General features: G+C 39.8%; 2 protein-coding genes and 1 pseudogene across 2 annotated transcripts; 1 reads left to right on the top strand and 2 right to left on the bottom strand.

Annotated features, from left to right (window-relative positions):
* Window positions 1-2,135: 2,135 nt before the first annotated feature.
* On the top strand, window positions 2,136-4,788 carry LOC135631333 (small ribosomal subunit protein eS25w). The gene is made up of 4 exons (XM_065138914.1): window positions 2,136-2,241; window positions 2,341-2,415; window positions 2,520-2,654; window positions 4,547-4,788. Exons 1-4 carry the CDS (start codon window positions 2,239-2,241, stop codon window positions 4,658-4,660), a joined length of 327 nt encoding a protein of 108 aa, XP_064994986.1. The 5' UTR covers window positions 2,136-2,238; the 3' UTR covers window positions 4,661-4,788.
* Window positions 4,789-5,304: 516 nt separating this feature from the next.
* On the bottom strand, window positions 5,305-6,620 carry LOC103976524 (uncharacterized; annotated as a pseudogene).
* A 286-nt stretch (window positions 6,621-6,906) lies between these two features.
* Window positions 6,907-8,531, bottom strand: LOC135632136 (alpha carbonic anhydrase 1, chloroplastic-like). The gene is made up of 6 exons (XM_065140577.1): window positions 8,228-8,531; window positions 7,931-8,139; window positions 7,750-7,856; window positions 7,574-7,676; window positions 7,315-7,497; window positions 6,907-7,243 (listed from the first exon to the last, which is right to left on the bottom strand). Exons 1-6 carry the CDS (start codon window positions 8,295-8,297, stop codon window positions 7,097-7,099), a joined length of 819 nt encoding a protein of 272 aa, XP_064996649.1. The 5' UTR covers window positions 8,298-8,531; the 3' UTR covers window positions 6,907-7,096.
* Between the last annotated feature and the right edge of the window lie 2,361 nt (window positions 8,532-10,892).

Genomic DNA, 10,892 nt, shown 5'->3' with positions numbered 1-10,892 from the left:
CCATTTTGCCTGATTAGCTTTGCCAAATGTGTGTAGATTGGCCAACCAAGAGGACTTTTGCTCGATATGGACAGATTGATCGATTCAAATGACTTTTTAATCCAGGATAAGAACCTAAAATATCTAATGTGTCCTTGGTAGACATAAGTATCCTAAGTACTTAATATGTCTCTCACGAATATGAGTATCTAATGTGTCTAGCATCATAATAGACATAAGCATCTAAAATATATAGTATATCTTTTATAAATTTAAGCATTGCAAGTGCTTGATGTGTCCTTCGTGAATATAAGCATCTGAAGCATTTGATGCATCCTTCACGGACATAAACATCTGAGATGCTCAATGTGTTTTAGTAGGCATAAACATCCTAAATGTCTGATGCGTCCTTCACAAATATGAGCATCCCAAGCGCTCGATGTGTTCTTCATGGACATAAGCATCTAAATCATCCACTGTATCCTTCATAGATATAAATATCCTAAACATTGGATGACAAGTTGAAACATCTTTACCTAAAACAAACAAGTTAAACCTCATCTACTATAAAGCAAATGGGCAAGCCACCTACCCACATCTAGTTACATGCTTAGTACACTTTAAAGATCTTCTATGTCAAAGCAAGGGGGGGAGGGAAACAAGTGATAAAAAATTAATATAATTATTTCAAAGTTAATATAACACATGAGCACCTCCACCTCAATAATGAAAGCTTCCACCTTAATAGTTTGGTATCTCAGTTTGGCCACTTCAATAAGTAGTTAAGCCACCTGCGATTGAGTTATCTCAATAGGGTGGTACTATGGTTTGATTATCTCAACCGATAGTTGAGCCTCAAAAGTTTGATATTATAGTTTGATCACCCTAGAAGGTGATTGTAAATGATTAAGCCACCTCAACGAATAGTTCGACTACCTCAATTAAATAGGTTTCTTTATTATTTTTTTCTTTTTTTTTTCACACCCTTATTTCTTTTGCATCTTGAACGTTACTAACTTATGCATCAGAGAGATTAAGTTGGGCTTCCTCTGACCTTGATCTCTTGCAGAGTATCGGGTGGTATTTCAAGAGTTCAAACAATATATTAGAAATAATTTCATTGATCATTCTGACTTCATCAATTATCTAAATTCTATCGATTGATTCCTTTTCGGTCATTTCTTAACATCTCATAATGACACATGTTATTTTTTATCAAATCTAAATCGGATTAAGTCACGGATTAGAAGAGAGTAATACATCAATACATGGTAGGTGCCTCTTTCTTTAATCAATAGAGAGGATGATCTAACTCCTCTCCCATAATACATTTACCATAGTTAAAGCTAGGAATTAACTTATCATCTACTGGGGTAATTACATATTATCTCAAATAGTTAACTATGATTAGCATCCTGATCCTTATACTTTAAAAAATAGCATTGAGGTCCATACACTTATAAAAGTAAAATATTTAACTCAAATTCTCCTTACATTAATTTCGTTGAGTGTTGTCACGTGTAAAAAGAGCATGAAAGAAAAGGATAAAAGTAGAATTTTATTATCTTTTAAATTATTAATTTTATATGAACTTCTTGCCTTGATTTATTTCCTCATCATTTGCTCTTTCCAACCTGCTTGCCTATCGCCTGTCACACCTATCATTCGTCACCCCTGCTCGCCCGCTACTCACTCGTCACACCCTAATGACAAAGAGTTTGCTTCGGATGAGCGTTGAGCGAGCAAGTGCTGTGGGCAAGTAGGTGTAGTGGGTGAGTAAGTGTGGAAGGCGAGCGGCGGGCGATAGGTGCGATGGGCAAGAATTTTATATAAAATTAATAATTTAAAAAAATAATAAAATTATATTTTTATCCTTTCTATTCACGTACTTTTTATACGTGAAAATACATACGATTTTTTTCATTAATAAAATTAACGACATAAGAAGAATGGAGATTAAATATTTTACTTTCAGTTCCGGATACTATTTTTTTAAATATAATGATCAAAAGATGTTAATCATAATTAACTATATGAGATGGAATAATATGCCCCTCATCTACTAAATCAACTTGCATAGGGTTTGAATTGGGCTTGAAATGGCCCATCTTGGTCCGGTGCACGTTAGCGGAGGCCACGCAAAACCCTAGCCGTGGAGCCGCCCTTTTCCTTATAAAGCCACCCGGAGCCGCGGTAGCCGCCTCTTCCGAAGCGCCGTAGCTATTCTTCTTCTCCGCTTTTGAATCCAGAAGAAAGAAGATGGTAAACCGATCTCGATTTCCTTTCTTCTCGTTTTCTTCATTCGGTTACGGTATATCCTATGGATTAAGTCGCTAATGGCTTCTTTGGTGTCTGAGGTAGGCGCCCAAGAAGGATAAGGCCGCACCCCCGTCCTCGAAGCCGGCTAAATCCGGTGGAGGCAAGCAGAAGAAGAAGGTACGTGGTGGTTATAGCGTTAAAGATTTGGTTTTTAAGGGTTTTTTTCCCTTTTCTTTCGTTGTCTTCTCTGGTGCTTATGTGGATTAGGGTTTGGATTGCAGAAGTGGAGCAAGGGAAAGCAGAAGGAGAAGGTGAACAATGCGGTCCTCTTTGACCAGGCGAGCTACGATAAGATGCTCTCCGAGGTTCCCAAGTTCAAGCAGATTACTCCTTCCGTGCTCTCCGAGAGATTGCGGGTAAAAAGATCTCGACTTTATCCTGTTCGCTGGATCCAGTGTTGATTTCTAATAAGAATTCTGCCTCACTTTATATCTCGGAAGTAATTTATTGTTACTTTGATTGTTTAGCCTCTTCTTCATTGAATCCTTTAACCACTACAATCGTGTAGTGAGATGGTTTGATAGATCTGATTTCCTTTGAGTCTTAATTTATTGTGAACGAAATCTTTATGAGATAAATGTGTATAGGTAGAGAAAAGGGTCATACCTTTTTAGGCACTTTCAGCGTCTGTAAATATATGCCTTACAGCTTAGGTTATACATAGATACACAAGAAGATAGAGGTAGAGACTTTAGTGTAGTTAATGTAGCTAGTTTTCTCAATCTTCTCTAATCATTGGGTTGAATGTGCAGTATTTTCAAGGGTTTATGTTAAACTTTCTGTCTTATGCATTACTTTATATTCTTAACTTAATGATATCATTCCACTTAACTACCAAATAAGTTAAAATTTATCCCTTAGTTATTGAAATTTTGGTTCAGAAGAATATTACATTAGCAAGCTTTGACATGATGGATGTAAGTTCCCAGCAGCAATGTCCTATTGGTCGATACTTCTCAGAACATTTCTTAGATCTTAGGTAGTTTACAAGTCCAGTGAAAACAATAATGTGAATTATATCTGCTTAGTGTTTTTTTGGATGCATTTATCACTAAGATCTAATATGTGGCCAATATTTTAGGGTTATCAAAAGGCATATGTGGTCAATTCCAAATCCAGTACTTTGGGTTTGTTTCTAACATCATTGATAGTATGATAGACATTTTGAATGACCCATTTTACACTTTTCTCGCCATCTTTAGGTTAATCGGATCACTTAGAGGGCTAAGCATTTTCTTACATTTAAACTCGTTGTGCTTGTGTTAGTTAACCAGGGATGAGAGGGGTATTTATAGGCTTCAAGTTGATTTAAACTCGGAGCCTAAAAAGGTCTCATCCTAGGTTTCCTAAGTACTGGCGGTACCACTGCGGTGGTACTACTATCGTAGGATTTGCTACCTCCGGGGTAGCAAATCTGCCATCCCATCAACTCTGTTAGGGGCCCAGTTGGCCCCTAACAGAGTTGATGGGATTACCTCCCAGTCCCAACTCTAATTATGTGCTAAATGATGCTACCTCCGGGGTAGCATTAGCATTTCAGTATTTTTGGTAAGTTAATAATATAATTTTTTAAATTCTGAAAGTTTTCTATGATTTTATCTAAAATATCAAAATGATTTAGTAACAAACCAACATGATTTATATTTTCTACACGATGAAATTTTATTTATTTATGTGAATATATTTTTATTTAATATATTTGAGCCATACAAAATTTTTATAAGATTACATATATTTATTTATTTACTTATTAATTTAAATAAAAAATATATTTATTTTTGAATATATATTAAAAATAATATAAGAGTAAATTTGTCATAAAATATTTAATGAATTTTTGAAATATAATTTTATCAAACAACACTTACGCCAATGTACATTTAAAATGTAGTTTTCATCTATTCTTTATTAAACACCCAAAGCATTTTATAATTGCACATTCACTCAAACTCTTTTCTCCATTTGTATGTTAAACATGCAAATAGATTCCCAAACCAAGCCTTCGTCCACATGTCAAGTGTGATTGTGCTTTAGCATTATGATTGTGTTACTTTAGTGGCTTTCCAAATGCCTCAGGTTAGTAAATTTAGCACTATGATTGTGATGTATTTCATATTTCTCGAGTAAGAAGTTAATGTAGTTTTTCCATTAACAACTTACTTCTGCTACAAGATCTTGGACATGAGTTGTTATTACAGTATTCATTATCATGACATTCCTTCAAGTGATTGTTGCTTATTTCTTTCAGGTTAATGGATCACTAGCAAGGAGAGCAATAAAGGATTTGATGGCAAGGGGTGCTATCAGGATGGTATCTGCTCATGCAAGCCAACAAATCTACACCAGAGCTACTAATACCTAGGAGAACTTTAGTCTCCCCAGAGTTTCTAGGAATAGGTACTTATTCTGTACTTGGTTATTGGATGTTTCGTAACTGAGTAGTTATCACTTTGGTTTTTGTTGCTTTGTTAAGACAAAGCTCTTATTTCAGAGTTGAGCCTCATGCTTCATTTTGTATCAATTTAGTTTGATAAATTATTGTACTGTTAATCTAAACATTCCTAGATTTCGAAATGCCTTTTTTCTAATAAAAGAGTTGATGGAGATGAGCCATGATAAATTTACGACAGGAAACATTGTGGTTTATAATGACAGAAGTGCTAACATTTTCCAATTAGACCAACAGGAATATAAAGAATGGAGAATTCAACTCTATTTAGGTTGTTGTGCCATAATGGAGGATTGTGGTTTATTGAAATTTTAGGACCTGTGTCAATGCAAATAAAGCTCTCATCAAACATGATGGAGAGAGGCTTTCAATATTGGGGAACATCAATAGGTTTCTTGTGGTTTGGCCACTGCCTCTGCTCATTAAAACTATGAAACATGTCAGATATGCTCTGAGATAATAAAGAGATTGAAATTTCATACCTTGTTTGCTAATACTATCCAAAATGCAAATTAGTGTATCAAGTTTGATATACAGAATTCTCTAATGCAAACCTGTGATGATAACACTTGTAATCCTACCAATTGCTTGAACAGTGTTTGAAAAGGCACTACTAGTGACAATAACAGAGGGCATATGGTGTAAATATCATGGTGTCCAATGATCACATACAACATTCAACATTGACATACATACATTTCTACGGGTAGATAGTTATCAACCCCCCTCTCCTTCAGCAACACATGGGGCAGTGTCTCAAGCCATTCTCATTGCACTTCCCACATTTCACCATCTTCTTCTCCTCTTCATCCAACACCTTGCAGCTGCCACTGCAATCCACACACACCACAAAACTCACCCCTCCGCATCCCTCGCACGCCGTCGCCGCCCTCGGAATCCCCTGCAGCAACGGCCCCAGCGCCCCATCCTCTTCCAGCTTCGCCAACTCGGCCGCGCCACCGAGGAACCTCCCCTTCACGAAAACCGCAGGGACCTTGACCTCTCTTGCTCCTCCCATCAGCGTCCTCAGCTCCGCTCTGTATCCCGAGTCCATGGAGATGTCCCTCTCCATGACCCGAACACGGTGAGACTCGAGTGTGGACCTGACGCTGTTGCAGTCCTCGAATGTCTTCCTGATTCCCCGCAGCGTCGTCGTGTAGATGACCACCGAGTTCTGCCCGCCGGGCGGGCACTTCTCCTCGTAGTACTGGAGCAAGACGCTGGAATCGCGGGCCAAGGCCACCATCTTCTTCATCTGCTCGCCCTCCTCCACGTGTTCCCTCTCCAGGGAAGCAAGAAGGTCGGGGTCGAAGACCGGGCCAAGGCTCCTCCTGGACACAGAGCCGCCGCCGGAATCCCTCCCATGCTTCTTGCGCGGAGTCAACGACGAAGCGAGTCCGGCCCGCCTCGCGTTATCCGAGGAACTGAAGGGCCTCAAATCCGATTCGGGTCGAGATCCCACCTCGCCGAGTCCCGCCGCGGCTCCGTGTTCTCTTTCCCCGACTCTCTTCTAGTCTTCCGACTCCTGGGAGACGGCGATACGATGGAAGCGTGCGTCGAAGGGTGAGGCTTTGGGGATTTCTTAAGCGGGGACGAAACCGGCGTCTCGTCGGCGAGGCCCTCCATGAGTTCCCATGCGTCGATGACCTCCGCTGGCTCTTCCTTCGTGTCACTCCTCCATTCCCTCTTAATGACTTCCCGTCCTTCTTCTTCATCATCCTCCCTCTTCCCACCGGCTTCACTGCGATCGAGGTTGAGGACGCCGTAGGTGGTGGAGGTGAGGAAGACGACGTGGTTGGCTTCTTCATCGTCCTCCCTCACGAGCAGTTTGGAGGAGACGCAACCCATTCCCACCTCCTCTGCAACTTCTTCCTCTCCGTTCGACTCGTGGGGTCGAAGGAGATGCAACGGCTACCTTTCTATTTGTCGGGAATATACATTGTACTCTCCTCCAACGGTCGAAAGATCCGATCATTTCTTTCGTATCTCATGTGGTGATAAAGGACGAACGGTCTTGATGATCACCGGGAGTTGACGTGTAGGGACGACATGCGTCGGTTTCATTGCACGATCTGAGTAATCTAATCGTGCTACTATTCGTAGAGCATCGTAACCACTAATCCAGTGAATTAAACGTGATTAGCCACTAATCCCATGCATTAAACCACAATTCAAAGCTTTATTCTCGATGTATATTAGCAACACAAACGGAATTTGAGTACATTTTAGCCACAGTAATCTGTGTTAGCTAAAAGACGACGTCGCAAGTTGTACTCATATTTCATACGCATCTCCAACTCAATGCAGAGGAAGAAGGAGAGGCACGCCAAGCTCTCACGCGCCGTAGCATCAAGACGGCTTCTTGTTACGCTGGGTCTCGTCGAAGAGCTGCACGCACCTGCCGTTCAACGGCTGCACCGGCCTCGCGTTGTAGCGGTACTTCTGGCTCAGAGGCGCTTGAAGCGAGTTCGCCTGCTCCTTGGTCATCTCCCTCACCTGAATCAAGCGGCAATGTCAGCCATGGAAGGCCAAGGCGGAGGTGGTGAAGGTGAAGGGCGTGGTCGTACCTTGCCGAGGATGTTCCATGTGACGTTCTCGGTGCAGGGGGGCGTGGTGAGAGACCCGACGTATCGGAAGTACTTGCGAGTGCGGCGCTTCAAGGCCCTGGTTTGGACGACACCGAGCGGGATCTGCGCTTCTTGGTCTGCCGAGCACTGTTCCATGGCCAGTTTCTCCATCTCATCCTTGATCTGTGAATGGCAGGTGATGGATTCGGTCAGTCATTCCATCAAACAAACGGACTGCAGTTCGACCGCGATGTTATACCTGGAGGAGGAAGGCATCGGGGTGGCCGTAGTCGTACATGATGGCGACGACCGCGATGTTGCCGTCGTCGCTCTTGTGGATCAGCTGAAGCTCCACCGGGAACCTGTCGAATGCAGGAGTTAATACGCGCCGGTTTCCTTGTCGTTGCAAGTTACAGGAAAGGCCGCGAAACAGACCGTTCTCCATCGATCAAGTGCTCGGAAGGTGAATGCCAAATCATCTGCGTCAGGCTGTAGCTCTTGCCATCCACCACTGCTTTCCCGGCAGATTCCTGGTATCGCAGCTGCAAGAACAAGGCCCACATCACTACCTTCAACCATTCCATGGGGATCAGTTAGTTAAAAGGAAGGAACATACCTCAATGCCGAAGCCATTGTTAACGAGGGAAGCCTTGGTGGAGACGTAATCCCTGGTAAGAGGACCCAGGTTTTGGTTGTAGGCCGTCGCATTCTTGACGATGTTGATGGGGGATTGGTGGAGCCCCTGAGAGCACAATTGGTATTCTGAGCTCAAGCTTCCCCATTTATCTGGTCCATTTGCTCCGCCGTATCCAAATTGGATGAAATCTGAAGAAGAACAGAGCGTCGTGTAGCTTCATCGAGAACAAGAACAAGAAGCGAGAGAGAGAGAGAAAGGTGAGTGAAGGCTTCATACCATGGGCGCAGGCGGAGACCAGAAGAAGGGAAGCAATCCCCAGGCAAAAGAAGGGCTTCACGTAGGTCATCGTCGTCTCCCTCCTCTCTCCTCTTTCTCCTCTGCTTTGTGCTGGATGGTGATCGTTGCAGGTGCCTACAGAGTTGGGGGTGTATATAAGGGGAAGGAAGAGAAGGATCGATGAGAGGGGAGAGAGCCTGCAAAGCTACATATAGTGGAACGGAGGAGGAGAAGCTTGTGGCGGTGGGTGTGCTTGCAATCTCCTCCTCCCTTTTGCATGCTAAATATAGAGAGAGAGAGAGAGAGAGAGGGAAGACTCCATTGGATTGGAATGGTCTGCATCTCCATATTTATAGGAGGAAATTTGGGGTGTGCTAACTATGATAATAGCATAAGCTTTTCTTTTTTTTCTTTTTTCTTTTTTCATTAATAACCCATCAGCTGAGTATCAAAAAGTGTTATGAAAATTTGAAAACTTCATTTCTCCCAACTCAAAATATTCTGATTTTTATGATAAAAATTGTAAGTCAAAAATATTATCCTATATTATAATGGTATCGATTAGGGTTCAAACTCGGACTTAGGAGTGTGGTGGTATAAACCTAATAATGATTGTATAGTTCCTATATTAGCATGTGTCATTATTGTTTCGAATTAAAACATCGTATTAAACATGATATAATATTAAGACATGTCTTTGTGAATTATACTTGCATAGGAAATTTATATATATATATATTATATTATATATTATTTCCTTCAACAATCTCATGAGCCTACAAAGCTCATGAATGTTAGAAAAAGAGGAATAGATATAGGATTGAAATGTATGAATTTCATATTAAATTATTTGATTTGATAATCATAAATTTTAAAGAAAACATCCCGATATATTTATAATACTTAGCGCAATGGTAAATTATTTTTTTGTCACTATTTCATCAAGACATAGCTATCAAATACATTATTCATCACACACAATGAACCATTGGTGATTCCTATTCACAGACAGAGCTTAATCAATAAATATCAAATATCAATAAATTTTCCTTTCAGAAAAAAGCAAATATTTACATAATAATAAATGTATTTTCCTTTAAAAAAAGAATATATTTGATGGTTTCTATCCACAAATACATGTTTCTATCTTGTAAGTACATAATAAACTCTTGAGATGGAAGTGACTCCCTCTTCTTGTTTTAGGGAGTTGCAGCCTTCTCTCTTCCCTTTGCTGTCACCTGCACTGAAATTTTTCTTTAACCATACAATTCATGGTAATCCTCTCACACTTGACACAAACTACTGCAAAGGGAAAGGAACAAAAAATGTTTGTTCCTCCATAAAAAGGCACGACATCCATGATGTTTCGCGAGGTCCGAACCGGATCCAACTGGAGAGATCCTTTTTACGGAGACAACAAAACTGAAAACCTCCGATGATTTTGATCCCATCTCGCCCACCAAAGAGTGAGACTTGTGATGAACACCATGAAGGAGAAGCTAGTGCACAGGGAAGACAGTTAAAGAAGGTAAAAAGGGAAGAGAAGATGAGTGAGTTCGTAGGTAGGTTTGCCAAGGGATTTATAGAGAGTCCAATTCAACACCCATATTCCTCTTTCAATTTTTTTGGGTATTATCTTTGATCTTTCATTAAATGCTTTCTCCATATAATGATTTGTGAATTCATGGCCGACGTTAATCTTTTCCATATGAATGATTGATAAGCCAATTAAAGGAGAAAAAAAAAAGAAAGATTCATGTATCTTTATTTTGTGTGCCAAGGATGAAACTTCATGACCCATATGAATCCTTTTCCCCCAATAAAGGTAAATAATTAGGGTTAGGCATCAAATGCAAGATGGCAAGTTCATGCACTTCCTTGCATCCATCCCTACCTAAGAAAATGGTTCATGAATCTTTGTTGTGCCAATTTGGGAAGGTTTTGTAGTCCACTTTCTTGAAATCTATTCTCATTAGATATCTCAGCAGATATGCTATATTTTTATGTTGACCTTTTTTTAATCTTTTGATCATGTATCCCCTTTGCATATAATTTATAAATAAAATTTTAAGTAATTAAATAACAAACTGACACTTAATCGACTTGAGTTCTAACAAACCGAGTTGGCGATCCGAGGTTGGCTTAATCGGATCCATGTCATGTTTGAGAATGACTACTATGGTTAGGTTGGGCAATTTGTTGAATAATCGTAAACTTTCTTGAACTTAAATATAGATATTCATTCTTCAACAATCCCTTTTGATCAATCTTTCTCCTCTTCAATCATCCGTTAGATTCTTACGATATATATACATAAATAATCTTAACTTTGTCTAAATTTGCATTCGTCTTAGATGAATATAGTTATATAATCCAACATATATTTTAACTATCCTCCGTACATTGTTATTGCATTGTTACACAAAGTGATAGGTCTCAAGTTCGAGTTCACGTGTAAGCGATAAGTACACCCGATGAAAATATATTTTAATTTTCGAAAAGATATTAGTTATCACAATAAAGTTGTCTAAACAAATTGTAATATTAGTTATCATACATCTACATTACAAGTGATTTGAATTATTATTAATAGAAAACTCTTAGTAAATCATAATATCAACAAATAATAAATCCCTATTTTGCTGATGAAACAAAAGCAAACTCA

The sequence above is a fragment of the Musa acuminata genome, chromosome BXJ3-2 (genome assembly GCF_036884655.1).
Source record: "Musa acuminata AAA Group cultivar baxijiao chromosome BXJ3-2, Cavendish_Baxijiao_AAA, whole genome shotgun sequence".
In the NCBI taxonomy this organism is placed as follows: Eukaryota; Viridiplantae; Streptophyta; class Magnoliopsida; order Zingiberales; family Musaceae; genus Musa; species Musa acuminata.
The sequence above is the reverse complement of the archived record's forward strand: the minus strand, read 5'-3'. Positions and strand labels throughout refer to the sequence as shown.

What these genes read in the sequence shown, in the direction of transcription:
- LOC135631333 (XM_065138914.1), top strand. An exon ending in GAGGCAAGCAGAAGAAGAAG is followed by an intron (nt 2,416 to 2,519) that starts GTACGTGGTGGT and finishes TTTGGATTGCAG; the next exon opens with AAGTGGAGCAAGGGAAAGCA. An exon ending in TGCTCTCCGAGAGATTGCGG is followed by an intron (nt 2,655 to 4,546) that starts GTAAAAAGATCT and finishes TATTTCTTTCAG; the next exon opens with GTTAATGGATCACTAGCAAG.
- LOC135632136 (XM_065140577.1), bottom strand. Translation starts at nt 8,297, where the DNA reads ATGACCTACGTGAAGCCCTTCTTTTGCCTGGGGATTGCTTCCCTTCTT. An exon ending in ACAATGGCTTCGGCATTGAG is followed by an intron (nt 7,857 to 7,930) that starts GTATGTTCCTTC and finishes TTGTTCTTGCAG; the next exon opens with CTGCGATACCAGGAATCTGC. An exon ending in CCGATGCCTTCCTCCTCCAG is followed by an intron (nt 7,498 to 7,573) that starts GTATAACATCGC and finishes TGCCATTCACAG; the next exon opens with ATCAAGGATGAGATGGAGAA.